The sequence below is a fragment of the Pituophis catenifer genome, unplaced genomic scaffold, assembly GCF_029215685.1.
Source record: "Pituophis catenifer annectens isolate HBS135680 unplaced genomic scaffold, rPitCat1.0.hap2 SCAF_1, whole genome shotgun sequence".
NCBI lineage: Eukaryota > Metazoa > Chordata > Lepidosauria > Squamata > Colubridae > Pituophis > Pituophis catenifer.
Window position 1 is genome coordinate 40,606,981 of NW_027256881.1, and position 27,625 is coordinate 40,634,605.

General features: G+C 38.8%; 1 protein-coding gene across 2 annotated transcripts in view; it reads right to left on the reverse strand.

Annotated features, from left to right (window-relative positions):
• Window positions 1-27,625, reverse strand: part of EPAS1 (endothelial PAS domain protein 1) — a 111,986-nt gene that overhangs the window by 10,741 nt on the left and 73,620 nt on the right. For both annotated transcript variants that reach the window (XM_070932357.1, XM_070932356.1), the window contains exons 3-11: window positions 25,989-26,140; window positions 24,575-24,659; window positions 22,496-22,614; window positions 22,193-22,395; window positions 11,380-11,486; window positions 3,374-3,521; window positions 2,629-2,837; window positions 1,903-2,090; window positions 1,031-1,141 (exon numbers count right to left, since the gene is read on the reverse strand). In XM_070932357.1, the coding sequence (XP_070788458.1) occupies window positions 1,031-1,141; window positions 1,903-2,090; window positions 2,629-2,837; window positions 3,374-3,521; window positions 11,380-11,486; window positions 22,193-22,395; window positions 22,496-22,614; window positions 24,575-24,659; window positions 25,989-26,140 (1,322 nt within the window). The remainder of the gene's footprint in view (window positions 1-1,030; window positions 1,142-1,902; window positions 2,091-2,628; window positions 2,838-3,373; window positions 3,522-11,379; window positions 11,487-22,192; window positions 22,396-22,495; window positions 22,615-24,574; window positions 24,660-25,988; window positions 26,141-27,625) is intronic.

Consider the following 27,625-nt stretch of genomic DNA (forward strand, 5'->3'; position numbering starts at 1 on the left):
TCCCAGAACAATGTCTAAGGCACAATATGCCTTACTCCATGTAGGATATGGCTTTGCAATTTCCCAATTTCCCAAATTTAAACCAAATTCTCCAGCCATCTAGATGTTTTAGACTACAGCACTATAGCACAATGACCAAAAATGATGGAAGTTGTAGCATCTGTCACAGTGGTGGAATTCAAATTTTTTTACTACCAGTTCTGTGGGTGTGGCTTACTGGGCGTGGCAGGGGAAGGATACTGTAAAATCTCCATTCCCTCCACACTCCAGGGGAAGGTTACTGCAAAATCCCCATTTCCTCTCGATCAGCTGGGACTCGGGAGGCAAAGAATAGATGGGGGCGGGGCCAGTCAGAGGTGGTATTTACTGGTTCTCCGAACTACTCAAAACTTCCACTACCAGTTCTTCAGAACTGGTCAGAATCTGCTGAATACCACCTCTGATCTGTCAGATATTATATATGTTATATAAAGAGCCCCTAGCCTGACATTGCCAGGTTGAAAATCCCAGTCTAGGGAAATGGAAATAATTTTTCCATTATATCTCTCCCATTAATGCAGAACCCCTGCACTATAACTACTTCCCATTTTAATGAATAAGAGCAGTAGCCACTGACTCTTAACTCTGCATGGAAGGAACTGAAACAACATATCTGGTGGCGCAGCAGACTAAACTGCTGCTATTAAAGTAGCACTTAGCTGCCAGCTGCCTGCAATTACTGTGAGTTCAATTCTCACCAGGCTTAAGGTTGACTCAGCCTTCCATCCTTTCGAGGTAGGTAAAATGATGACCCGGTTTGTGGGGGCAATAAGCTGACTTTGTATAAAACAGAACACCACTTGGGGGGGGGCAAAAAGCCCTACTAAGCAGGTATATACAAAAGTATGAAGGCTATTGCTTAATGCAGTGTAAGCTGCCCTGAGTCTCCGGAGAAGGGCGGCATATAAATCGAACTAATAAATAAATAATAAATAAATAAATACTCTTTTGAGTTTTGATTTGATGCTAATTTATTCATGGTTTCTCATACCTGTGAGCTGCATTGATTCTTGGCATCTGTGTCCATGGCAAAAAGCTTCTCAATCATCTCTATCTTCAGGTCTTCATCTAAAGAAGTGTAATAATCTCCTGGGCTACTTGGCTTTAGGATGAAATGAGAAAACAGACTATCAGCAAGTACACAAATGGCCGTAATGCAGTTAGCTGCATAAAATGAAATGTCAGAAAGAAAAGACATGGCCAACTGTCCTGATGCTCCCATTTTTTAGCTTGGAGATGCAAAGCTGTGTCTTGCTTCACATTCAAAATATGATGCAAAAATGATGACAGAAACAGAGAACACTGGATTGTGCTTCTTTTTCTCCTTCTGCTGATTCAGGGATCAGAGCTGATTTAGCCAAAACTCCAGTGAGTGAGAGAATTGTAAACTGGGTCCCACTGCTTTCTGGCTTAAAGGTTGATATATAATCAGATGAGATAATAGGAAATATTTGCATTTCTGTATGGGAGCACTTCTTTCCCGATCTTGCTTTTGTATTTACTGGTGACTTTCCATATTAACCTCTTGAGGTCTGGGAATGACTGCTCCCTTTGAAGATACCGGTGTGTGTGTGTGTGTGTGTGTGTGTGTGTGTGTGTATGTGTTACTAATACATTCTCTGAAAATGTCATTCCTTTTCTCTCTTTTTTATGTTCTGAATGAAGTAGGATTACACCAAACTAATCTCACCCACCATCAGCCTTTGATATTGGTTTTGGGTTCAGTGGATAAAGGCAACTGGAAGTAATTCCTTTTTAAAAAAACAATTTCTACTATAATTCCAATTAGTGCTGGTGAAAAAAAACACCCCACACTTCAAAGCTGGCAATGTTGCCAGATTTCAATGCAAAGTTCTTTCTTACGGTGGAACAGCTGCTGTTGCTGCTTGCACTGGGTGTACTGCTGCCAGGTGCCGCTTGAGGCAAGGTAAATGATGGCACGGTCAGCTTTTCAGTCTGGGATGCCTGGTTCTTCCCTTCTGGAGCCCACTGAGTGTTTGGAGTCATCACAGCTTTGTTGTAGGTAGGAATTTCCTCAAACTTTTGTGTTCCTGAAATTGAGGCAAGCAAGGTCAGCTCATCCTTGGTACTAGCAATTCTAGTACTTTTTTAAGAAAAAGAAAACAAATTGGGAAATATATTCAGATGGGGAAGCTTACCTTACTTCCCAAATAGCGGATAGCTAAATTTTAATTTAATGGGAGATGTTAAGCCTCATTCAATGGTCACTAATGCTTCTTTTATAAGTTTGAAGTCACTGATATGCCAATAAATGACTTTCTTTAATCAATCAATAACAATCAGTCAATTAACCATACTTCCACTCTGCCACAATCAAAATAACTCTTGGCTGTTTGTACTGATTAAAATATCCAGAATTAGAGTAATAATCAGTATGAAACATAATAATTATCCATCATCCATCCATCCATCCATCCATCCATCCATCCATCCATCCATCCATCATCTATCACTGTGTTTATCTGATACTTTGTGGGAGATGCTACAATCTACTAGCTCTCTTGTGGTTAACTACTATACAAACACAAGATGATTTTCACCACTTATTCTTCCCAAAATATTACTAACCAAAGTCAAGAGAAATAATTGCATCGCCTGGTGTTGGTGCCAACTGAGCAAGTTCTTCTGGTTCTTCCTTCAGCTTGGTGAATAAGAAGTCACTCTTATCAGCCACTGAAATTCCATGGTCATATATAGAGTTCATGGCCATCATATGAGGCTTAAAAAGTGATTCTGTCTGATCCAAGGAGAATACAATGTCGTTGTTCTCTATTTCACTAACAAGATAAAGTGTTAGACATTTTGTATTATGGAAGACAGTATTCATATAAATACAAAGGACAACAATAAGAGAGTTAACCAAAGATCTGTGGACAACTAGATATTGTTGGCTTACAACCATCTCTGGTTCTGGGATTCTCCAACAGAATCTGCAGGGCCACAGTTTCCCTACTCCATACTTGCCCTGTTATTTGAGGGATTTGCATATAGCTTCATAAAAAGTGTCTAGGGAGATTCCCAGTCATCAAGGTAATGGCTGTCTCAAATGTGCTTTCTCAAAAAGCAACAGGATTTTGTTTTTTTTCTTGAGGAAGACATTACACTTCTCATCCAAGAAACTTCTTTCAGGTCAGGTCAGTTCCCACCATTCGGTCAGAACTGAAGAAGCTTCTTGGATGAGAAGTGAAACATCTTCCTTGAGGAAAAAGCATCTTTGAGACCTCCTACAGAAACATGCAAAACTGCTCAGATTATATTACTTCTTTAACAATTCTCATTTAGCTAGCATTCTTCGGGATTTTAGCTGCCTTACCTTAGAACATAGTTAACACAAATTATGCACTGAGGCTGCAAGTTCCGAGTATTGTAGATGACTGTTCCTTGGGTCTCAAGCCACACATAGCCACCATGCTTGGCAAGCATGCGATACTGCCCTGTAATCACTTGACCTTTTCCACATACTGGAGAAAGACAAGGAAAGGGAAACGTGTAAAGAAGAGAAATTGCATTTCAATATCATTTTCCAGTATTATGGCACCTTGCTAAAATCATCAGAAATTTGTGGCACCACAGATCTGTTAAAGTATTAATTCACTTGTAACAAAGTAAGGAGCAGCAAGACAATGTAAAGGCCCACTTCAGTTCTCAACTCTTGCAAGCTTCCAATTGATCTTCCTTTTCTAATGGTGCATCTTCTCAAAAAGGAGAAGATGCACCAGGCTGATGAGAGAAATCAGCCATCTCCATTATTCCCATTGGCATTTCTATCTGGCAGAAGTCAAGTCTTTGATGGATTTCAGTACTTCTGTATGACCTCCGTGGCAGTTTCCCAGGGATCACAGAATTCATCTGATTCCCTTCTTGAGATTAGAGGCAGTTTCCAGCATTGGATTCTCTGGGTTGTCATTTTCCCCAGCTTTGAAGCTGGCTTAATTCTGATTTAGATGAGAATTTAGGCAGTTATTGGACGAGTAGAAGTATAATGTATTTACCATAGTTACAACCAATGATAGGCTATGTAAACCTCAAAAGAACAACAACAAAGGCAAGAAGTACAATGATTATTGCTTGATGGGTTTGTAAATATTGTAAATAATGATTTGATTTATTATTTTGATTATAAAGAGCTGAGGTGGTGCAGTGGTTAGAGTGCAGTACTGCAGGCTACTTCTGCTGATCACCGACTGCCAGCAATTTGGCAGGTCGAATCTCACTAGGCTCAAGGTTGACTCAGCCTTCCATCCTTCCGAGGTCAGTAAAAATGAGGACCCAGATTGTTGGAGGCATTATGCTGACTGTAAACCGCTTAGAGAGGGCTATAAAGCACTTAGAAGCAGTATATAAATCTAAGTGTTATTGCTATTGCTATTATAAATAGTTTTGTGTTCATTCTAAATCATATTGGGAACTATTATAACAGAAATCTGATATATAAAATAACCAAGCAAACAAATTTTGCTTTGAGGAGGGACAAAAGTCCTGCCCCACATCAGTAATTAGAAATATCTCCCTCCCATCTTGACATTATAAAGACTGCAAAATTCTTGCAGGATTTAAATCCTAGCTTTCAAAATACTTTGCACAATTTTGCAAATGGAAAGTCTGAGAGGCTCTAAATCTGGGACTTGCTTCTGAGTAGATATTCATCAAATTTTATTATTATAATTCATACCAATGTGGTGTTATGATGGAGATTCTAGGACTAGAACTGGCAAAATCCAGGTTTGGGTCTGCCCTTAGCTAGGGAGACTGACTGGATATTTATGGGCCAATCTCTCTCTCAGCTCAGCCTACTTACAGTGTTTTTGTTGTGGCAAAAATGCAAGTATAGAGTGGTATGTAACCCATCTTGAGCTCCCATTTAGTGTAAATAGATGTTACTAAGGAACGGCTTAATAAACAGGACTATTATAGAAACAATAGCCTGGGACTTTTCTGAGATAGCCATAGAACCTTTTTAAAGTGAACAAATAGCCATACTAAATCCTTTGTTTATGTATAATCTACAAAGCGCTCCTCTAATGTTTTTATTGCATCCCTTTATTGGTGAAGTTCTGCATTCAGAATAATCTTGCTCTTAAAGAGATTATATTTTGATTATTAGATTAGTGAGGTGCATAAACCAAAAAAAAAAAATAAATCAAAGATTTTGTCTGAAAACCATTTAAGCAAATGGCTTCTGTATTTGTGAAACATTATTACACGGGATTCTTAATAGAGCACTCATTAAGGCATCATCAGGTGATGTGCCTGTTAACATTACTCAGAGGAGTTTTAGTGCTTTCATCTTTAAAAGAAAACAAGTCACACCATGTTCTGATACAACAAGTTGCTGTTACAGATGTGTTAGTGGAGAATGATATCTAATGGTGGATAAATAATTCTTTCATTTTGGGCCAACTGAAGGGTGACTGCTAGCTGATCCCTACAAAAAAGGAAACACATCACTGAACAGTTTTCCGTACAATCTGCAATAGCCACCTTTAATATATTGGGTGTTAGCAACAAATTTGGCCTTCCATTGCTCACTTACAATTTCTAGTAAATTATAAACAAGCTAAAAAAATACTGCTATTAATTTGCAGTTAGTAGTGAACTCTGAAACGGGATGAGGAGACTCTTGTAAAACAGGCGTCTGGGAACACCTTTTCAACTAACTGATGTTGTTAAAAAGGCTGAAAAGTTTGCAATTCTCTTCATTAATTCATTTTAGACTATAGTTAAATGCAGACTTCATGTTTTTAATACAAGCTCTTTCCCCCTCCCCTATGCCTTTTGATTAGTTTACAGTCTTGTCTGGAGTTTTGATAACTGGAAATCTTGCACATTGTGAGTTGGCTTATTAAAGATACTGCCCTAACATACTGAATTTAGAATGCTGTTTTCCACCCCACAAGTTTTCACAATGAACTGTAGTCATAAATAGCTGAATTTCTGGAAGGAGTCTAGTCTGTGATGCTATTGTTAAATTCAGCAGTGGTTACCATAAACCAGGAAGCAGGAACATGCATTACAATTAAGCCATATCCTAAATCAAGCTGATTGGAAAGATACAATGCTAAATCAAAGCTGGGTTCCTTTAAAGCTGAATTATCTTCATAACAATTCAGAGCACACTGCATTATCACTTTGTCCTGTGTCTATGATTTGGACTGTTTGCACGGCACACAATGTACTACCAAACCAATACTCCTGATGCTCTTTCTCTTTCAATATTCCAATTTTTCCAAGACTCAGTGATAGTTTTCTACTCTGTAGCAATTGTTTTGGAACATTTCCTCCCCCACCTTCTTCTTTTTACTTCTTCTTTTACTTTAGATTAAGGAATGTGATTTGATAGTTTTAAAAAAAGCAGATATTTTTCATCTGCATAAATTTGAATGTTTACATTTTTATACAGCTATGCAGGTGAACATGCAGTTAAGGGACATTAAACTGCAACTTTACAGCTCAAATTACAGCATGTTCTCCTAGAATCTAGAATTGGCACTTAATTGTTTATGCTTTTCTGTAACAGGAGTTATATTTAAAATTTATGAAATATCATGGGTATTCTCCTAAAAGGGCTGCCATGAAGTTTGTGATCAGTCACAAAGCACCCATTTTAAGCAAACCAGTAAGACCACAACCCCTGCTCCTCCATGAATGTATGTTAATACCTCGTTTTCAGTACATAATCTTTTCCTCTACTTAACTTAATGCTTGTTCTTAGGGGGGGGAAAAGCCATAGGAAAATTAAGACACCATTCTGCAATGACAATGTATAGGCAACTATAATTAGCATTTATTTTTAGATATTATGTTACAAGCTACAGTGAGAAACAATATGAAAGGAACTAAGAGAGATGAGAACGGGCAGCAATAAAAATAGAACAAGCTGCAATCCTGCTTTCATTTATCTGAGGGTTAATAAATCTTGATGAGAATGACTTCTGAGTCATACTGATTTCTGAGACATACATAGGATTGTGCAGTTAATCTTTTTTGTTCTAAATATACAAGCATTAAGAAAGGAAGAGTTTATACAGCGTGGCTGCATGAGTCTCTATAGACTTCTAAAACATGGCCATCCATAGATTGGCCTTCTGGTGCCTTGTGCAGCTCTCTGAACCTTGGCAAATAGACATCTTTTAAAGGGTCTCTAATATTTCTCCACCAAAGCACTATTTTTATTATTAGTAGTAGCATATGGTATTATTGCATTAGCCAGGAAACCACAATGCTATTACAAAGTAGTAGTTTGGCTGACCATTTACCAGCTCCATTGTAGGACATGTCACGTGCTTCCCAAGGTGTGCCACAGGAGGGCAAGCTGACTTTGCATCAGAGAGGGAGACAAGCAGTTTTCCTGCAGCATTATCGAAGGTCCCCTCCCTTCTCTGGACTTGTCTTGAAAATGGGTGCTGCAAGTGGGAAGGTTCAGAGCCGGCAGGAATCTACCTGCCTGCATGGAGTACCAATTTGTCTCCCCACTGAAGTGGTACCTATTTATCTACTTACACAGAACATGCTTTCGAACTATTAGGTGGATAGAAGCTGAGGTGATTGATGGGAGCTCACCGTGCTAGGACTCAAACCTCTGGAGCAGACTCCATCTCTATTAAGCCACTGAGCTGCCTCTACCAAAACACTGAGCAGGGGATTGGATTCAGTAACCTAAATAGCCCTTTATTTCTTTTTCTGACAACTCACTGTATTACTCAGCAGACTGGTACCCATATATGAATTCTTCAGATTGTTTTTCCTGTAACATGTTTCACACAATTATTTGTTTATTTATAGTTTCATAAAACCCTCCACTTTTTCCTCTGCCCTTTCCTCCTCCCACCCCACCCCCCAAACTGCCAAATCCCTAACATGGGTAAATCCTTTTACCCATTTCCTGTTAGTATTTATAACATTTATCAAATACCATTCTTACTTTAATGACATCAAGGTAGTTTTTTGTTTATTTATTTTCTGCTTGAGAAAAACTGACTTTCCAATTACAAGCTAAAAGCAGTAATAACTTTTATGGTGCTTTAAAAACTCACAGATATATTGCACAGTTAGCAAGGGTATTTATTTATTTGTTTGTTTGTTTATTTATGATATTCTGAGTACAGAATAACCCTTAGGGGCTTAAAGGAGAAAATCCTACATATCCAGATAAACATATTCCCTGTAATTTAAAACATAACCAACAGGGGCTCCACAAGCATCCTAATGGGGGGCCTGGAACAACAGTCAAATTTTTAAAGACTCCCTATTAGGTGGATAGAATAAAATTAAAGACAATATTAGAGTGGTAGCCAATGGATGTCTGGGGATACAGTATCTCATTCCAAAGGGCAGCACAATTACTGAGAAGGAATGCTTCTTGGCCTTGTTAGATGATATTGTTTGACCCAGGAGACCTGAAATGCACTACTGCCCAATTTAATTGGGTGGACAGAAATAACCTGACCCTATGCCATGAATGGAGTATTAGAGTATTGATGGCTGTCTATTAAGTAATTAATTGTTGCCTTCTGCCACTGCATCCTTGACTCCCAAGTACTCGTTAGGCAGCACTCGTATTGACTGACAAGGGGCCTGTTTCCCAGGCTTCAATCATTTTTCTGGCTGTTTTTGTCCCTGCTCAGCCAACAATCATAGCAGTTGCAAAATTGAATGCAATGTCCTTGTTCATTGCAATGTGAGGCTATCACTGAGTTTGAGTCATTGGTAAGAAAGTTTGGAAAACTGGAAGACCTGGTGACCACTCAGACTGAATCTTACAACATTATCCTGGGACACATGTATTCACCTTTATCCGCAATGAGGAAACAGGAAGCGCGGGAGGACCCCTTGGAGGGTAGAGCCGAGGATTTTGTTCAATATCTGTATGACAAAATCACTCAGATTCGGGAAGATCTGGACTCTGACTGGGTAGTCTCAGGGGGAGGGATTGGGGCAGGTCTTGAGAATGTTATCTGGGATGAGTTTGATCCTGTGACCCCTGAGGACGTGGACAGGATTCTGGGTAGACTGAACGTGACCACTTGTTTATTGGACCTGTGTCCCTCCTGGTTAGTGCTGGCTTCTTGGGAGGTGACACGAGGCTGGTTCCAGGGGATTATAAATGCTTCGTTGGGTGAGGGTGTCTTTCCTGCCTCCTTGAAAGAGGTGGTGGTGAGGCCTCTCCTCAAGAAGCCTTCCCTGGACCCGGCAATGTTGGTAAATTATCGTCCGGTCTACAACCTTCGTTTTGTGGCGAAGGTTGTTGAGAGTGTGGTTGCGCAACAGCTTCCCCAGCACCTGGATGTAATGACGTATCTGGATCTGTTCCAGTCGGGCTTCAGGCCCGGGTACAGCATGGAAACGGCATTGGTCGCATTGGTTGATGATCTCTGGAGGGCTCGGGACAGGGGGTGCTCCTCTGTCCTGGTCCTGTTAGATCTCTCAGCGGCTTTTGATACCATCAACCATGGTATCATGCTGCACTGGTTGGAAGAGTTAGGGGTGGAAGGCACTGTGTTGCGGTGGTTCTCCTCCTTTCTCTCTGATCGGTCGCAGTCTGTGTTGACAGGGGGACAGAGGTCGACCCCGAGGCCCCTCATATGTGGGGTGCCGCAAGGGTCGGTCCTCTCGCCTCTCCTGTTCAACATTTATGTGAAGCTGCTGGGCGAGGTCATCCATGGTTTCGGGGTGGAGTACCATCAGTACGCTGATGACACCCAGCTGTACATCTCCACCCCGGATCACCCCAACGATGCCCTTGAAGTGATGTCCCGGTGCCTGGAGGCCGTACGGATCTGGATGGGGAGGAACAGGCTCAGGCTCAACCCATCCAAGACTGAGTGGCTGTGGTTTCCGACGTCCCGATATAGTCAGTTGGCGCCATCACTGACTATTGGGGGCGAATCATTGGCCCCCATGGAGAGGGCTCGCAACTTGGGCGTCCTCCTGGATTCACGGCTGTCTTTAGAAGAGCACTTGACGGCCGTGACCGGGAGGATTTTTCATCAGGTTCGCCTGATTCGCCAGTTGCATCCCTTTCTGGATCGGGACTCGTTACGCACGGTCACTCATGCCCTTGTCACCTCCCGCCTGGACTATTGCAACGCTCTCTACATGGGGCTCCCCTTGAGGAGCACCCGGAGGCTCCAACTGGTGCAGAGTGCGGCCGCGCGGGTGGTAATGGAAGTGACATGGCGCTCCCATGTAACACCTCTCCTGCGCGAGCTGCACTGGCTCCCGGTGGTCTTCCGGATGCGCTTCAAGGTTTTGGTTACCACCTTTAAAGCGTTCCATGACTTAGGACCTGGTTATCTACAGGACCGCCTACTACCACCAATAGCCTCCCACCGGCCAGTACGCTCTCATAGAGAGGGACTCCTCCAGGTGCCGTCAGCCAAACAGTGTCGACTGGCAGCCCCTAGGGGGAGAGCCTTCTTGGTGGGGGCACCTACTGTCTGGAATGAGCTCACCCCGGAGATACGGAGGATCCCGGATCTGCGCACCTTCCGCCGCGCTGTGAAGACCTTTTTATTCTACCAGGCGGGCTTGGCCTAATCTCTTCCCTCTTTTTAATATGTAAATTTTAATCTGTTTTTAAATTATTGGGGTGTTTTAATCTGTCTGGGCCAAAATGATTTAATTTGATTTTATCTGGTTTTTAAATTTTTTGTATCTATGCATTTTATTGTTTGGCTGTTCACTGCCCTGAGTCTTTCGGGAGTAGGGCAGTATACAAATCAAATAAAATATAAAATATAAATATAAATATAGTTGAATTCAGCAATGGATAATGTGGCTTCAGAGTCACATGAAACTCCCCTATCAATTTAAGCATATCCCACACCAGAGGTTCCTTCTGATTGCACTACCAATTTTTGCTTATTGATAAATAGGTGCTTAACACCTAAAACTCCTCCCCCTCAAATAAGAAGGAAAGAGACATTTGTTTAATCTCGACCATGTGCAGGAAGTCTATCTGCATTCTCTCCTGACCTAGTGACAATAGTAATGCACAAGTTATTATAAAAAAAAATTGGCCCTTCCAGCTTTTTGTTTTCTTAAATAATATGGTCACTTTTTGAAAGGATTGGTTCTCAACATTAATTATTTTCCAAATCGCACCATTTACAGGAAATTGGAGACATACATGTAGCCTTCTATACAGATGTCTGTAGAAATACAACTCCAACCGGGGTCCCTGACATGCAAGCTTCTGTGAAAGAGACATAAGGCTCATAATCTAGATGATGATGATGATGATGATGATTATCCTGGCTGACTAGAGTCATGTTCAACTCATGCTTCACCTAATAATTATAGTTTTTGAGGGTGACTTACAATTTTGATGACTTTTGGTCATAGTCTCAGAATCCAGTGCATGATAGAATTCATACGCAGAACGGCCCAGCAGCTCCTCAGGATGATATCCAATTAATTCCGTTATCCTTTACAAAATATACATATATTAATTACATACTGACTTTAAAAGAAAAACCCTACAAGAAGAAATTATTGAATACATTATACCCGTAGTCTGTTCTTGTCAAATCTACAGAAGTGGTAATCAAGTGCTGAATAATCCAGGTAACTGCATGTAACACACATTTCATTTAAAACAAGAGCTGTTTAATGCACTATCTTACATATTGGTCAGATCTGTAGTCTTAGCCTAGCATTAATAAGGGTTCCTGAATGAGCAGGATAATTCCTGTGACTGGGTTAGATAATGTTTTATAGATTTGCACTGCATCTCCTATCTTCTAGTCTAAGGACTTCTAGGTGACAAAAGGTGTAAGTCTCCAGAGTATTTATGATTAGGAATTCAAATCCCGACTCCAAGCTATCATCAGACACATTGCTCATAACTTTTGGCCATGGTTATACTTCTCTTTCTCTCTCACATAATATCATTTTTTACTTGAACATGGTGCAAACATTGCACCTACATTAGTTACCTATGATAAGCTTTAACCAAAGTTTCCAAACTATTGCAAGTCAATTATATTACATTATCAATGAAACCTACATAATGGGACTCTATGGAGGACTTCAAAGAGATATAGAATAATGACATTTGCAAATTAAGGAGGATCATATTTGATTCATATTTTGATTATCTCTTAGTCCTAGGTAAGAAATGAAGCAACATTCATGTCTTGGGATAACAACTACAGCTCTGATTATTCTTGAAACAACTGACTGGAAGAAAGCCATGGGGTGAGGTGGAATGTAATAAATACTGAATTAAAAATTGAACGTTTGACTTTTGTTCCTGTTTGAGGTCATAATTTACACCGTGTTGACGTTTTCAGTTGGAATTTATAGCTAGGAATTAGCTCATTGTTTTTGGTATTTCCTTTACTAAAGCAAAAATTAAACAAACAAATACTAGGCAAGCTACTAACACTGAGATTGTCCCAGATCTCCACGAGAATCATCTGCTGTATTTTATGCAATAATGCTTCCTAACATAAATTCCACAAAGATTTTCACACAGTGACTCTGATCCTTGCATCATCAATGTAGAAATCAGTACTAGACTAAATCAGTGGTGCTGTGAAGATTTGTTCAAAAATCACATACATAGGATTATCTTTTATTAAATATAACACGTATCCTATATTAAAATAATTGCCGTCATTAAAAACAAGGCCTTTTTCTCCTCCTCAACATATCAGGATAACCTTGTTAACATTGTGTATAGTTTTGATCATATCTAAGTCAGGCACATGAATCCTATTATCTGTATAGTATAATTGGATAAACTCTTTAAAAAACCGTGAAATGAAAAGACTACAATAAGGTTACTCCCTCCCCTTTGAACTGCATCACTCCTAGTTGACGTTAAACTTACAAAGCCAGGAAATAAAACCTTAGAACAAATACGGCGTCTCCTCTGCCTGAAAGCACGTAGTTGCCATTATCCCTAATGACGGTAACACTGTCATTATTCTCATAAGGATTGTGATTTTTGTGCTGCCCTGAAGGAGTCTGGCTTTTCTTCTTCTTCCTCTTTTCCCTCTTTTCATGCAATTAAAGGGCGCTTTCATTCAGCCACTAGTTTTGCCCTCCTACCCCCCACAGCAGTTTTCAACCTGTAAGAGTGTTTTTACTGCTGATCTTGTGAATTGTGGTTGGTAACTGAGGAAGGAAGAAAATAGAAAGTCCATCCAGCCGACCCACAGAAGAAGAGTCATCATTTTGCCCAAGTGTTTGCTCACTACATTTGCTTTTCAGAATTAGAAAAATATGCCGGGGACTGTGCAAAGAAGATTTCAATACTGTAATTAAAGGATGGGGAATGGTGGTAGGTGCTATAATGCTTGCTTCAAACAGAGAGCAGGGAAGGTTCAGAGCTGGGTTCAGAACAGTGGTGGGTTTCAATTTTTTTTATTACTACTAGTTCTGTGGGCGTGGCATGGATTGGTGGGTGTGGCTTGGTGGGCATGGCAGGGGAACGATACTGTAAAATCTCTATTTCCTCCTCAATCCAGGGGAAGGCAAAATCCCCATTTCCTCCTAATTAGCTGGGACTTGGGAGGCAGAGAATAGATGGGGGCGGGGCCAGTCAGATTTTTTTACTACCGGTTCTCCGAACTACTCAAAATTTCCACTACCAGTTCTCCAGAACTGGTCAGAACCTGCTGAAACCCACCTCTGGTTCAGAAGCCAGGAACCAATAGGCAATTATGAACCCTGCAACTCCATAGGAAACTCTGCAACATCAGCATTAAGAATTCAGTATAAGCATATCATTTAGTTGTCTTGCTTCATAAGGTATGGGTTGCTGGTTGCAATGCAATGCTCTCATGGCAATTATCTCCAACAAAGAGTCAATGAAACAGAAAGATACTGGTTTTTGATCAATGACAAACAGAAGATTGCAAGAACATGTTAAAGAACAAAGATGGGTTACAATTTATTGTTATTTGTTCATTTGGTGGTTATAGTAGAGTAGCCTGCTTTTGCCATGTAATAATGCATAAATTGCCATGGTATAATGTGTGAAATGACTTGAACTGCAACAATACTAATATATATAATAAACAGTGGATGTGGCAGTGTCTGGAGACAGCAGAATAGAATAGAAAGAACTGGGGAAGATAACAAAATACAAATACCTGCAAATAGAAATAGAATGAGTGTAGCAGAAGAAAGCAATAGTAATAGGTGCCTTGGGTGCAATCCCAAAATAAACAGAGCACCATTTGAACATCTTTGGCCTTGACAAAGTCACCATCAGGCAATTGCAAAAGACAGCTTTATTCGGAACAGCTTACACACTGTGATGATACCTTTAATACCATCAAACAGCAACATCTCCATATCCCAGGTCATCGGGAAGGACTTGATAGACAGTTAAAAATGCCAATTCAGTCTGAACATCTTGGTGACCACACAACAAACCATAATAATAATAACAATGGTTATGAAACATGTAAGTTTCTCATTTCAATTCAGTTAATGCAGGAGTAAGATCCAGTAATATTGCTTAAGGTGCAGTTTTACTGCTGTAAGCCAATTTCATTTTTATATGGCGCTGTTAGTATCTTGTCTCTTTGCCTAACTTTGACATTGGTCATCCTAACTTCCTTTTTGGGAAATGCCAAGTCACATCAATGCAGAATTAAGGCAATTACCGATTTCCCAAATATGTGCACTTTTATATGAGCAACTCTCAGGGCTATGACATACATTCAACAGGGTGTATATTTTCCAAATCAGCCTATTTCAGGGTAGCTGGGGTATTACCATTTAATGTGACTGTCTTTTAAAATGTTAGAATAAGTACCATTCAGGAACTTTTTTCTAGTGCTGAAAGACAACATTACACATTTTAGTCATTTCATATACCACTTTATTTTAATCTTATCTTTTCAACCTGCATCAAACCTCCTTCACGTGGCATTAGCCTCTGAAATACATACACCTTTAAAGCACTTCTTATAGTACATATATCCTGTGGAAATGTCACGTCAACGGGATCATATGTATTATTGGAATAGAAGATCTTTTGGACAAAGGAGGTGTTATTTCATTGCCTTTTCACCCATTCTCACTAAGACCATGTCTGCAAGATGGCAAATAGCTGTTTAGATCCTAAATGTCAGAGGACAATGGGTATGTTCTCAAAGAACAGGCAAAGCGGAAAATAGGAAAATTCTACCCCTGACTTATATTATACTGAAATATTATCCAAGGATTATGACTTCTGATAATTGGATAAACTATCCATATGCTCTTGTTAATATTCAGCTCATCTTTAAGCAGCATTAACCTTGGGGCACTACCCCTTTAATTACAAACCTGGCCTTGTCTAATTTTTAGAAATAAATATTGTAATTGGTTAATTTTATTCTACTCCCCATAAAACATGATGCACTACAAGTGTTTCTTCTTCAGCCCTTTGAGCCACCTGGGCTACTCTAGGCTGTTAGGCTACTCTACTAACAAGTAGCCTAACAAAGAGGTACTAGTAGAGCTTTGCTTATTTCTGAAACCTACAGAACATTCAGAATCAATGCTTTTTAAAGACTTAATGCATACAGACTGCAGGCATGGAAATCACATTAGCTTGGTCCATGTGGCACAAAGCACCAGATGTGATGATAAATGGCCTGTCAATCTCGTATCATTTACTTCATCCCTTTCAAGTGGCACATGGTTCATGAACAGATAAGAGATGCAGCAACAGACCTGAAAGAAAGTATTCAGACTCCTAAGCTACTGCATGTGTGGCTCCGTGTCTAGGAGTCTCTATCTGTACTGCGCAAAATGACAGTTCTGCCCCAAATTTATCTCCTCTATCTCCAGAAGATATAGTCAAATTGACACTGACCTCTCATCTACATTTTGTATGTTTTTTTTGGGGGGGGGGTATTATATTTCTTAACCCCCACCCCCCAAACATCATTCACTGCCATTAAGAGTTTGGAGTTGCAACAGTGTGTGATATCAGTAGAAACAGAAAGGAAAATATTGTAAAAGAGTTGTTGGTTTCTGTGACAGGCCTGATTAATAAAAAGAAATGAAACCCCTACTTTTCATTTATCCTAGCTTCATGTGGAAGTCTTTATCCTTGCCTAGTTTATGTGGAAGTCTTTATCCTTGCCTTTTTTGGTAATGGGTAAGAAGTTGTCAGAGTTTAACTATACTGCTAGCAGAAACTATAAAAAATGGCAAGGCATTAGGTAGTCCTCAACCTACAACCACGTATTCAATGACTGTTCAAAGTTGTTGCCAAATAAAAAGATTTCAAAAACCATCCCCAAAATTAAAGTACAATTAGAATCAGAAACTTTTTTTTTTTTTTTTGCTGAAACTAATGGACAGACAACTAGAAAAAAAATCATGGAACTTTGTTTTTATATATGATAACTTCAGCCAGAATATTACATGCTCAAAAATGGAAAGGCTCAAACCACCCACATTGGAGAAATGACTGGTGAAAATGATGGAGCTTGCAGAGATGGCTAAACCAACTTTCTTGATTAGAAAAAAATCAGTATCTATATTCATGGTTGACTGGACTGTAAACATTTTTCATGAAACAGAAAAAATGCACTCATGGTTTGTGTTTTAATGTCAAAAAGGGATATAAACCATTAATTATAGACAGTAATGTCAGAATTGAAAGGAAACCAGCACTTCTTTCAAAAACCAACAGATGATGATGATGATGATGATGATGATGATTTAATATAGCCATCTACTTTAATGGATTCTGGGCAGCTTAAAAAATATAATATTAATTAAAACACTTAAAAACAAACAAAATGAAACAATACAGTCCCGACTAAAACAACTACAGGCAGTCCTCAATTTACAATGGTAATTGAGCCCAGAATCGCAGTTGTAAGTCATGGAGGTCCTTAAATGGATCATCACATGACTCTATCCAATTTTACGAGCTTTTTTGTGACTGACATTAAGTGAATGTGGCAATCATCAGGTAAACCCATAATACCCAATGGGCATTTTTCTCCAAAAACTAGAAATAAATGCCAGTTTCCAGCAAAAAATGCCGAAGATTGCACTCACATTACTATGTGATTCTGCAAACAGCTGTAAATGCAGCTTGATTGCTGTATCCAAAATGTGATCACGTGATTGTGGGAAGGTGGTGGCCAGTGGAGCTTCAAAACCAGATCGTAAATAGCTCTGGGTGGTCTGTTATACCTTAAACGGTCATTGAATGACTAGTCATAAGTCAAGGACTATCTCTATTAAAACCTAGCATGATGGTTGCAACTCTCCAATACATTAATCCCAGGCCTGGGACCAAAGAGAGGATGATGTCCATATCTCTGTATGGGAAAACAAAATACAGATCAGTAGGAGGGTATCTGACTTGCTCGGACTTTTTAAGATGTGTGGACTTCAACTCACAGAATTTCCCAGTCAGCATGAATGTTACTGAGGTTGAGAAAGACTGTTCTGGAAGGACTCCAGCCCATGGGTTAAAGTCAGTAACTAAAAACCAAGGATTCTGCTGAAATTACCTTCTTCTAAGCCATTTTCCTTCCATTGTGGCAAACAAGACCTGGGATTCTTAATAGAAGAGAACCAACAGGAAGAAGGAATGACAGCATGGAAGCAGCCATATATTATTAAAAATCAACATCCGCTTATTCTGGGACCTTGGGAAAGATTCATTTAGTGAACAAAAATAGCCAATCCAGTCTAAACATCTGGCTGACTAGGCAACCAACCATAATAATAATAATAATAATAATAATAATAATAATAATAATAATAATAATAATAATAATATAAATTTATATATCCTGCCTGACCTCAAGTGACTGTGTATAAAGAGCTTTAGGACTCAGAAAGTCCTGTCTGAAGCCCTAGATTGACAAATCTTGTTGACACTGTATAGTAAAAGATATTTTACATCACTGCCTTCTTTTTTGTAGGTTTGCTGTTATTTAATTCTTACTGGTTGCAACCAATACAGATTTAGTAGAGCTGGCGTCAGAGTAAATGAGTTACAGAGGTGATAGCATGCAGTTACCCAATTTAGTTTCAAGGATGAAGAAACCATCTTCTTAGCCATTACTAATCTTAACCATGATGACATGATATTCTTTCTCCATTTGGCTTTAATTACACAAAATGTACACATTTTATGAAAATATTTCCTGACATATTGGAAGTTACAGTCTTGAGAGAAAGATCAACAACTAAGTAATCATGTTTATGTGAGATGCTTAATTGGGTCAAAGTAGATGGAATTAATGTGTCATTCAAAACCGGTCACTGCTGTGAGTTGTAGACAGTAGATATTTTAAGTAGAGTCTTAAAACTTTAACTTTAGTCCCAAATAACCCAAAAACTGTTTCAGGCTAAATTAACTTCCCACCCATATATCTCAGTTAGCATGAAAAACAAGAAGGTGGAGGAAATTCTCCAATCCAGGTGCTGAAACAGTCCTTAGAGGAAGTCTGGAAAAATAGACTTCTCTAAATTATTGTTAATTATTAAATATATTTAATAGTTTATTTAAATACATAAATTTATTCAACAATTTATTAAATTATTAGGTCAATTATTAAATTATTAAAAATGGGCTTCCTAAATTATTAGGAAGGCAGGTCTATGTTGGTTGCCAGTCATACTGTCAGTCACGGGGGAAACTCCTCATCATCTATCACCTGATTCTTTTAAAACCAAGGGCTGAATTTGGGACCTTCTTCATGCAAAGCAGATGCTTTAGCACTGAGACATGGATTCTCCTCTGTTTTATTTTGTTGGGGCATAAGCAATGTCAACTCAACCTAATTGCTTTTGTAAGTTAAATGGTTGTTTCCTTATTAAAAGATCTTAGAACATTGCTTATTTTTATGCCTTTGATTCAGATAGACTTCAGGTCTATCAAGCTGACTGTAACATAATGGCTATGTAATCTGCAAGAACCAAACAAGATTATTGAAAATTGTGATATTTTTTTCTATCATTGGGCCACAATTTTCATCACTTTACTTGAATTTCATTATTATAATTCTCACATATCGTAAAATCTGCTTTTTAGAGTCTTATTTAGGCGGCTCACCTATGAAGCAATTAATGGCCTATTCTTTTCTCTCTCAGCCTAACTCCCGCCACAGGGTTGTTGTTGTAGGGAAATAGGAGGAGGAAGGTGTGTTGGATACATTCACTACCTTATTTGTAAAAATAAGAAAGGTGCAAAATGAATGAATGGATATCAACCAACTTGAAATGTCCTAAAAAGTTATATATGTAGATAGACTGAAATCTCAAAGTGGGGAAATGGTACCATATTTGTGCTGTAGAGTCCATGGGTGGGAAAGTTTGCCTAATTCCCAACAGCTAATTTACTATGCTTAAAATTATCATAATTTTATACACAGGATATATCCGTGTTTCCCCAAAAATAAGACCGGGTCTTATTTTCTTTTGAGCCACAAAATAAGCACTATGGCACTAGTGAAAATAAGTACTATTTTTGGGGAATGTCTTATTTTTTCCCCATATACTTTAAGAGTACATGGGAGGCCCACTTTTCTGCTTCCTTGCAGTGGGGCAGGAGGCTGTGTGGTACACCAGTGCCGCTGCCGTGAGGCAGGGGGGTGAAGTTGCATCACATGGCCCACACTCGCTTACCTTAAGATCCCCGCAGCCAGGCCAGTCACGCCCCGACATCAGCCTCACCTTGCGGCTGCAGGACCAACACACTATTTGGCCTTCTGTTCCGTTGTGGCTGCGAGCAAGGACAAGTAGTGGGCCAGCCCAGTAGCCATGTGGGCTCCTAGTGCACATGGCTGCTGATGCTGCCATCGTGGGGCAGGTGTTGGGGCGTGGATGGCCTGGCTGCGGGGGTCCTGAGGTAGGGCAGTGTGTGGTGCGTGGGGCAACTCCACCCCGCTCACCTCGTGGCTGCGGCACTGTGAGCAACCAGACGGAATGGGTAGCCGGCCAGCTGCGCAGGCTCTTAAGTAGAGCTTATTTTGGGAGTAGGGTTTATATTACCGTTTCCCTGAAAATAAGACATCTCCTGATAATAAACCCAATCGGGCTTTTGAGCGCATGTGCTAAAATAACCCCCCCAAAGTAAGACCTCCCTGAAAATAAGCCCTCCCCAAAAATATTTAAGCGCATGCGCAGCTGGTCCCCACCATTTCCTCTGGTTCGGTTAGGAAGACAGAGCTGGAAATCAGGTAAGACGGCAAGAGGAGCCCCATCTTGCTCAACACACCCAAAATAATAAGATCTCCCCAAAAATAAGGCCAAGCGCTTATTTCGGGGTTCAAAAAAATATAAGACAGGGCCTTATTTTCGGGGAAACACGGTAGGCGCACGCGTAAAAAACTAAGGCTTATTTTCAGGATAGGTCTTATTTTCAGGTAAACAGGATATTTAACTTCTTATATATGAGTACCATTTTCTGAACAGCCTCAGTTGGTTATTTTAATCCCAGTTTTGGTGGTAAATGTTTTTCTTTTCAAAGCCGTTTGTTCTCTTTGTCAAGCCCTTCAATTTCTTATGTAGCCCCCATGTGAGAATTGTCTGTGGGAACAAGGTGTTGATGGTATAAAAAGAACAATATTTAATGTTTTGAAAACAGAAAATATATAGCTATCGTCAAATGCCCTCTAATACTAATGTAGCTGGGACATACAATGAATTCTCTTTCCTGAATGAGTAATATCCTGGCAGTTGTTTCCAAAATACAATTTCTGTTCAATAGGAATATTAAAAAACCCTGTATAACACAAATGCATTAGATAACTAAAGGACGTCAGGTTTTGGCAATTAATAATTACCACAGGCACAGAACCTACAGACTTCCATTATATTTTGGGTGCCATGAGAGGTTAGTCCAGCTATCTGGCTTTCAATATGTATAAGTTTGGTTCATCTTTTTTGTTTGTTTGTGACTTAGTATTTGATCAAAGGTAATCAATCCTTTCCTTCTAATCTCTTAGAGAAAGTGGACATCCCACTCTCCCGTCTTCTCCTTGGCAAGTTTCCCCATCACCAATCTATTTTACAAATGGATATTATAGGCAAGCAGGCAGTTTTAAGATGCCTATAAAACTGCCTGGCTTAATTTTACCTGCATGTATCAGTAGTATTTAATTCTCCAAAATGATTCACACTACAAAAGGAGACCCTGCAAAATTTTGTACTAAGGCTTTGTGACATTTGGCATTATGCTATATGTGGAAGCTATACTTACTTGAAGAACCATTATAAAGCCATTGCTCAGATTTTTGAGGAAAACTAGCTGAGGATAGCCAGCCCGCCACTGATGTTCCGAGATAGTCAAAATACTGATGGGATACAACTCCTATATCTCGTTGGATGACAGGTGGTCACTCGATGGGCGGCAAATAAAATTTATAAATAAATAAAATAAATAAAAAATCTATATGATCCTAATCTGAATATTAGGCCAAATGAGGTATAATAAAATGCATTTTTCTATTTATGATTCTATATGAGAAGCAGTGGTGGGTTGCCCCCGGTTTGGATCAGTTCGCAAGAACCGGTATTAAAACCGGTGGGAGGCCCCGCCCACCACCCCGGATGTCATCATCAGCGATCTGCGCATGCGCGATCCCGTTTCGAACCGGTGGTAAATGTAAGTAGAACCCACCGCTGATGAGAAGATACTGTTGATGATATCCTTCCACTAAAAAAAATAATCTTCTTTATTAGAGAACAAGTTCTTGTTTTTGATTTTAGCATTTTAGATATTTAATGAACAACATCCTTCTCTGTAAAATGAAGAGGTGTGATCCTTTGCCCCTATATGGATAAACCAAACTTCAGGCCTTCAGAAATAGAATGAAAATATAGTTGGCTGTACCAGTTCAGCTTATAGGAGGAAGATAACAATTTTGAAAGTTTTCCCTTTGGATATATTCAAAGTAAAAAAAATAATAACATGACGAGAAGAAAAGTTTTAGTACAGATCAACCTCCACAGTAGTATTTTCAATTTGCAAGGATATAATTCTCCCACCAAAAAGCTCTGGATGAGCTAGTATAATGTACTAGAACTCTGCCATGTTCTCTTTGTGCTGTGTCTATGTGTATTTTAAGAATTTTAACAATTCTACAGTCATATTAGAAATAGACTAGGCTGCTTATGTTTCCCAACAAAAAAGAGATTATCATTTCACCTGTCATCACAGTAAGTAAATTTCATGTCCATGCTATGACGGCTCAGGAAAGTCTTGCTGTCCAGTGGAATATCAGTATTGGAAGGATGCTGAATGGGCTCACACATCAGAACAAGGCAGGATAAGAGTGGCTCTTTAAAACCACACAGAGCATGAGGAGGACAGGTATTATAGACCTTAATTTGTCCTGTGCAGTGCAAAACCTGAAATGTAAAAGTTGTTTGTATAATTATATTATTATAATATAGAACAATAGGGAAGAAAATCAGACTGAATTTTTTCAACCATTGTCACTAAAGTTACCTTCCATGTGGCAGATTTGAGATTTACAGTTCTGCCCCTGTTGGTAACAGTGCATTTCATTCTCATGAAGAAGTCACGTTCCAGGGGCATCTCTTTATTTTTTTTCCCACAACCTGGACCTAAGGAAAAAAAAAAAAACTAATCATATTAGCCCTGGAAATATATATAAACTCACTTTCTGTCAGAATTTCCAAGGTTTAAATCTTTACTTTGGATGTCACCTTACAAGGGGATTGAAATGTTGCAAGATAAACTAGTTATTGCTTTACTAATAATCAGATTTCAATGAGCAAACAGCTCAGGTTTGAGGAAATCGTCACTTTTGTTATATAAAAAAATGTTAGCTTCACTATTTTGTTACTGTAAACCTGCTACATTTCTGAGTGATTATTAACTAAATAAGGTTACCATTTTCTCAGAACAGTTTTATGTTCTGTTGGTTACATTCTAAAGCTTTTATTACTCACAAGGATCAATAGTTTCCTGACTCTCTAGATCATAGTTTCTCAACCTGGATAATTTTAAGATGTGTGAACATTGACTCCCAAAATTCCCCAGCCACTATAGCTAGTTGGGGAATTCTAGTCTAGATTGCTCTATATTCCCTTTGGGCTGGGTAGTGGATGTTATAATAAGCTCCCTCACCCAATACTATTTTCTGCAGAAGGAACTAACAACTTTAATCAGGAAAAAAAAAACACCATGTGACATCTTAAAAACTAACAAATTTAATATGGTGTATAATTGTACATGCAATGTTTCAATAGATATGGTTAAAACAAACAAAAAAAAAATCCACAAATGTGTTATTGCCTATAAACTGATTTAATTATTTAACTGGGTTTGTTCTGACAGATTTTAGCAAAATATCTCCCTTTCCATCCAATTTCCGACTTCCCAGTTTCATAATGTAACATAGATGCTGCTATTGACCTCATATGCTAAGGAGAAGTGGGGAATGAAAAGGTCAATCTAGCTTCCCCCCTTCCTCAATTTCTCCTAGAGATAGAGTCAGGTAACATTTGAATAGGCACTAGGTAACATAGGGAAGAGAAATTTCCTTCAGATCAAGAGTATCAGTCCTTTCTGACCAATCTATGTACAGACAGAATTAAAGAAAGGGATGGGTAGATTGCGCTGACTTTGGCTCCCTACCCTTCCATCAAACGTCACAACTGGCATGAAAACATCTTTCATCTATTATCCTTAATATAGGATAAAAGATAAGTTTGATAGACAGCTAGTCTGGTGGGTTTAATCTAGCATGTCTATGAGTATGTCCATCAAAATATACTCAAGACTTTGCACAAGTGTTTTCCATGGGTGAATCTAAAAGAAGTGACTAACAGCTAAGGAGGTATGGGAAATAGGGAAGGAAGGAGTATTCTGATGGTGCTAAATCTATGCTCACTAGGAGTCCGAATAACAGGCGATGGTTGGTAGCAATGAAGAAGAGCAGTGGTGGTGGTGGGGACTTCTCCACCACTGTCCATACGTCTTGGGTCTGAGCAACAATTGTTAGGAAGGGGAACTGGATAACCCATATCTCCTTTTCAGTATAGCTGTTACTGGCTATCCTATTCATTTTTGCCAGGAACATGGCTTTCAAAATGCTTTCAGAAGAATCCTGACTGGTAATGGGGCTGGTGTACCATCACCAAGATATCTCTGTTGCTTCACAACACAGACAGACACACCTCTACACAATTTAGGTGCTATAATTCAGGGTTCTTCTCAATATAGTCAACTGCTGTTTGAGTTGGTCCATCTTTCCAAGCCAGGTCCCCCAAGACAGAGATCAGTCCAGAAACCTGGTAGGTAAAGGGGAGACATCCCAGTTTAAAAAGGCTGGATTCTCCTGATACTCCTGTATCAACCTAGAGGAAAGAACTAGGGGGATACAAGGATGAGGATATGCCCACACTAATATAAAATAACAATTAGGAATCCCTGACTGAACCATCCACCAGGGATTGTTTGCCCATAAATAATATGTACATGTAATGCAACTTTGAACACTCATTCTCAGGTTATAATAAATCTTCCAGGGGATCAAGTACATTTTAAAAAAATATTTACCATTTTTCAAGCTTAGATTTTCCCGAATTTCTTCATGATCACATGGGTGAGTGAAATCAAAAATGCTGTGCCCAGTCAATTCCACCTAGAAAAAAAAAAAGGGGGGGGGAAACAAACCAAGAATGGCATTTCTATCTTATTGGTAGAAAAGACAATAAAATCAATTGAGAAGAAGCGAAGAGATAAACAAATTACAAAATGAATTTACCTGTACAATGAGTGAAATAGATAGACAGACAGACAGATGGATGAAAATTTCATCTATCCTCAAACATACAAAAACCACATGAGAGAATGTGACAAAAGCAACATGATAAAGATGGACAGCCCAATGTAGAACATATTGCAGTAATCCACATGTGCAATGATAAAAGTATAGATGACCAAGAGAAGGGATTCCTAGGATAGGAAACATTTACCACTGCATAGAGCCAACCTCATATCATTTCTTGGCAGGCTTTAATAAACCAGGAGGGAGATGGTTCTAATAAGCAGGTAAACAGACTGACAGTTATGAGGATACTATCGATTTCCTTAGGAGTCACAGGATCAAAAACTTTGCAGGTAACTATTACTGTTTCATCTGACTTGGAGAAATCAGTGCTAAGGATTCTGATCCACCAAGTTAAATAATCAACCACTTGAGGCTGACTCAGCAGGAGCAGATGTGGGAGGAAATAGACAATAAGGGATCAAATCCTTGCAGAATTCCCAGTTTGAGGATGCATCAGCCTGGCTTTTTAACAGCACCATCTGTAGACCATCTTGTGAACTATGTTGTACAGACTTGTCCTTATTAATAATACTTTCAAACTCATCCATATCTTTAGTTAAACCAGTGGTGGGTTGCTACCGGTTCGCCCCAAGTCGGGCGAACCAGTAGCGGCAGCGGCGGGAGGCTCTGCCCACCCATCCGGATGCTTCTGCGCATGCGCGAGTGCGCGCACACACACAGGAGCAAACCAGTAGCGACGGGTTTTGAAACCCACCCCTGAGTTGAACTCTAGACAATAATGAAAATCAAAACAAACCTTCAATGTGAAATGAAAAAGATAGGAAGCCAAAAGGAGGATGCATGGCTGTACAAAATATCTGTCCAAACTGATGGTATGTTTTATTGGGCAGATATATGCATACAAATCTCTATTCTTCTACACTACACAGCTATATACATAGAACTTTTATGGCTTCAGAGCATCTTCTTGTGTCTCTAATCCTACACAAATGCATTGGTCTCTTCATGGAACAATGCTGCAGAAACACCAGAACAGGTATCTTTTGCCTCTCTGAGATATATAGAAAATACTTTGTTCAATCTTATTTAAAAAAAAAATTATTTACCAAGAGCAGAATGTGAGAAGGAGCAGAGAGTCATATCCAACTTGTATGAGATATGAGTAGATAATATGCTTACCTGTGTCAAGCCCATATATTTGCTGATGTTTTCAGACAAAAAGATCATGTCTCCATCCTGTGTGATGACAGTGATAAAACCCTCTAAAGCTTTCAGGTACAAGTTATCCAGCTGTTGATCTTTCTCAATTTCTCTCTCATTGTGCGTGCAGACTGCAAGCATAGGTTGTGGGAAACAGAGCCGAAAGGAAGTGAAATGGGAAAGATAGTAAGCAATTAACAACGAAATCCTACTGAAAATCCCTATATGTAATAAATACATAATTTAACTAGAAAATTAAATTATACAGTCATTTTAAAGTAATGGTAAATTAGACAGTGGGATGTTGAATCTTATGCCCAGTTAGCATTAAGTCCTACAGAGGACGGTGGAATGTAGTGTATATTCGATTAAATATACATATAAAATAGCATTAAAAATAGGATATTGTCTACCTATTGCATAGGAAGGAACATCACCAAAATAGCATTCAAAGGTATTTCTATAGAAATTACATGTGATACTTAATATACTATAGTAGGATATAAATTTGGAAGTAATTCCTATAAATTCATTGATAAATAAATTTCAATATATTGTAAATCTCAGATTTTTAGCTAACTGTTAATGTCAGGGAACAGTAACTCTTTTGATCTCCTTCTTCAAGCAAACATCTTGCCTGTTATAATTGCTGGGAAAATACATCCATAGTAGGGACATTATCAGTAACGTTATCCATTGGGGGGGAAAATGGGATAGTTTCCCCATGTAATCCTCCTCAATGTTGATGCAATTATTTACTATTTTACCAAGACTAAATAAACACAATTGTAGCATGTTTCAGTACTATATATGTAAACCAGATGTTAAGCCATAGTAACCCCAACAGAGAATCATTACAGAAAAGAAAAATAGGAGGTTCTGGACCTACCCATCCATGACTCCCCATTTTTAGCTTACCATCTTTACCTTTTTATTAGTTTATAATAAAAAATAATAATAATAATAATAAAAAGTTTATAATACAAAAATACAAAAGCAAATAATAGGAAAAGTAGGGGAAGAAAATGGGAAGAGAAAAGTGCAGAGAAGAAGCGAAAAAGAAAGAAAAGACATTGACTTCCAACTCCCTTTGCTACAGTAGAATAAGAAGTAACATCGAACCTCAACTTTTTACTTTTACATAATAGTATAAACTAGCCATTTCTATAACAGCAAATCTATGTAATCAGTAAAACCCAAAATCAAAGTTTCATTTTTTTCCACCTCAAGCTCAAAGTTCAGAAGCGGTTTCCAAGTAGAAACGAAAGTACTTGTATTTTTTTCTTTCATCAAAGCAGTGAATTTAGCCTTCTCTGCTAACTCCATCAGCTTTTGCAACCATTCATCCATTGTGGGGATTAAAGTGTCCTTCCATTTTTGTGCATAAAGTAATCTTGCTGCCATCAACAAATATAACATCAAAGTTCCATTTCCCAACCACCAGTCTTTTTCCATTAAACCCAAGAGAAAAGTTTTAATTATTATTTTCATTCCTTTTTCATTTTGCCAGCTATTATTTCTTTCTTTTCTTTTATATTTGTCTTTTATTTTTCTTAACTTTGCCTTTTCTTGTTGACACATACCTACTAGCTATAGCAGCAAACAAACTGATTCTG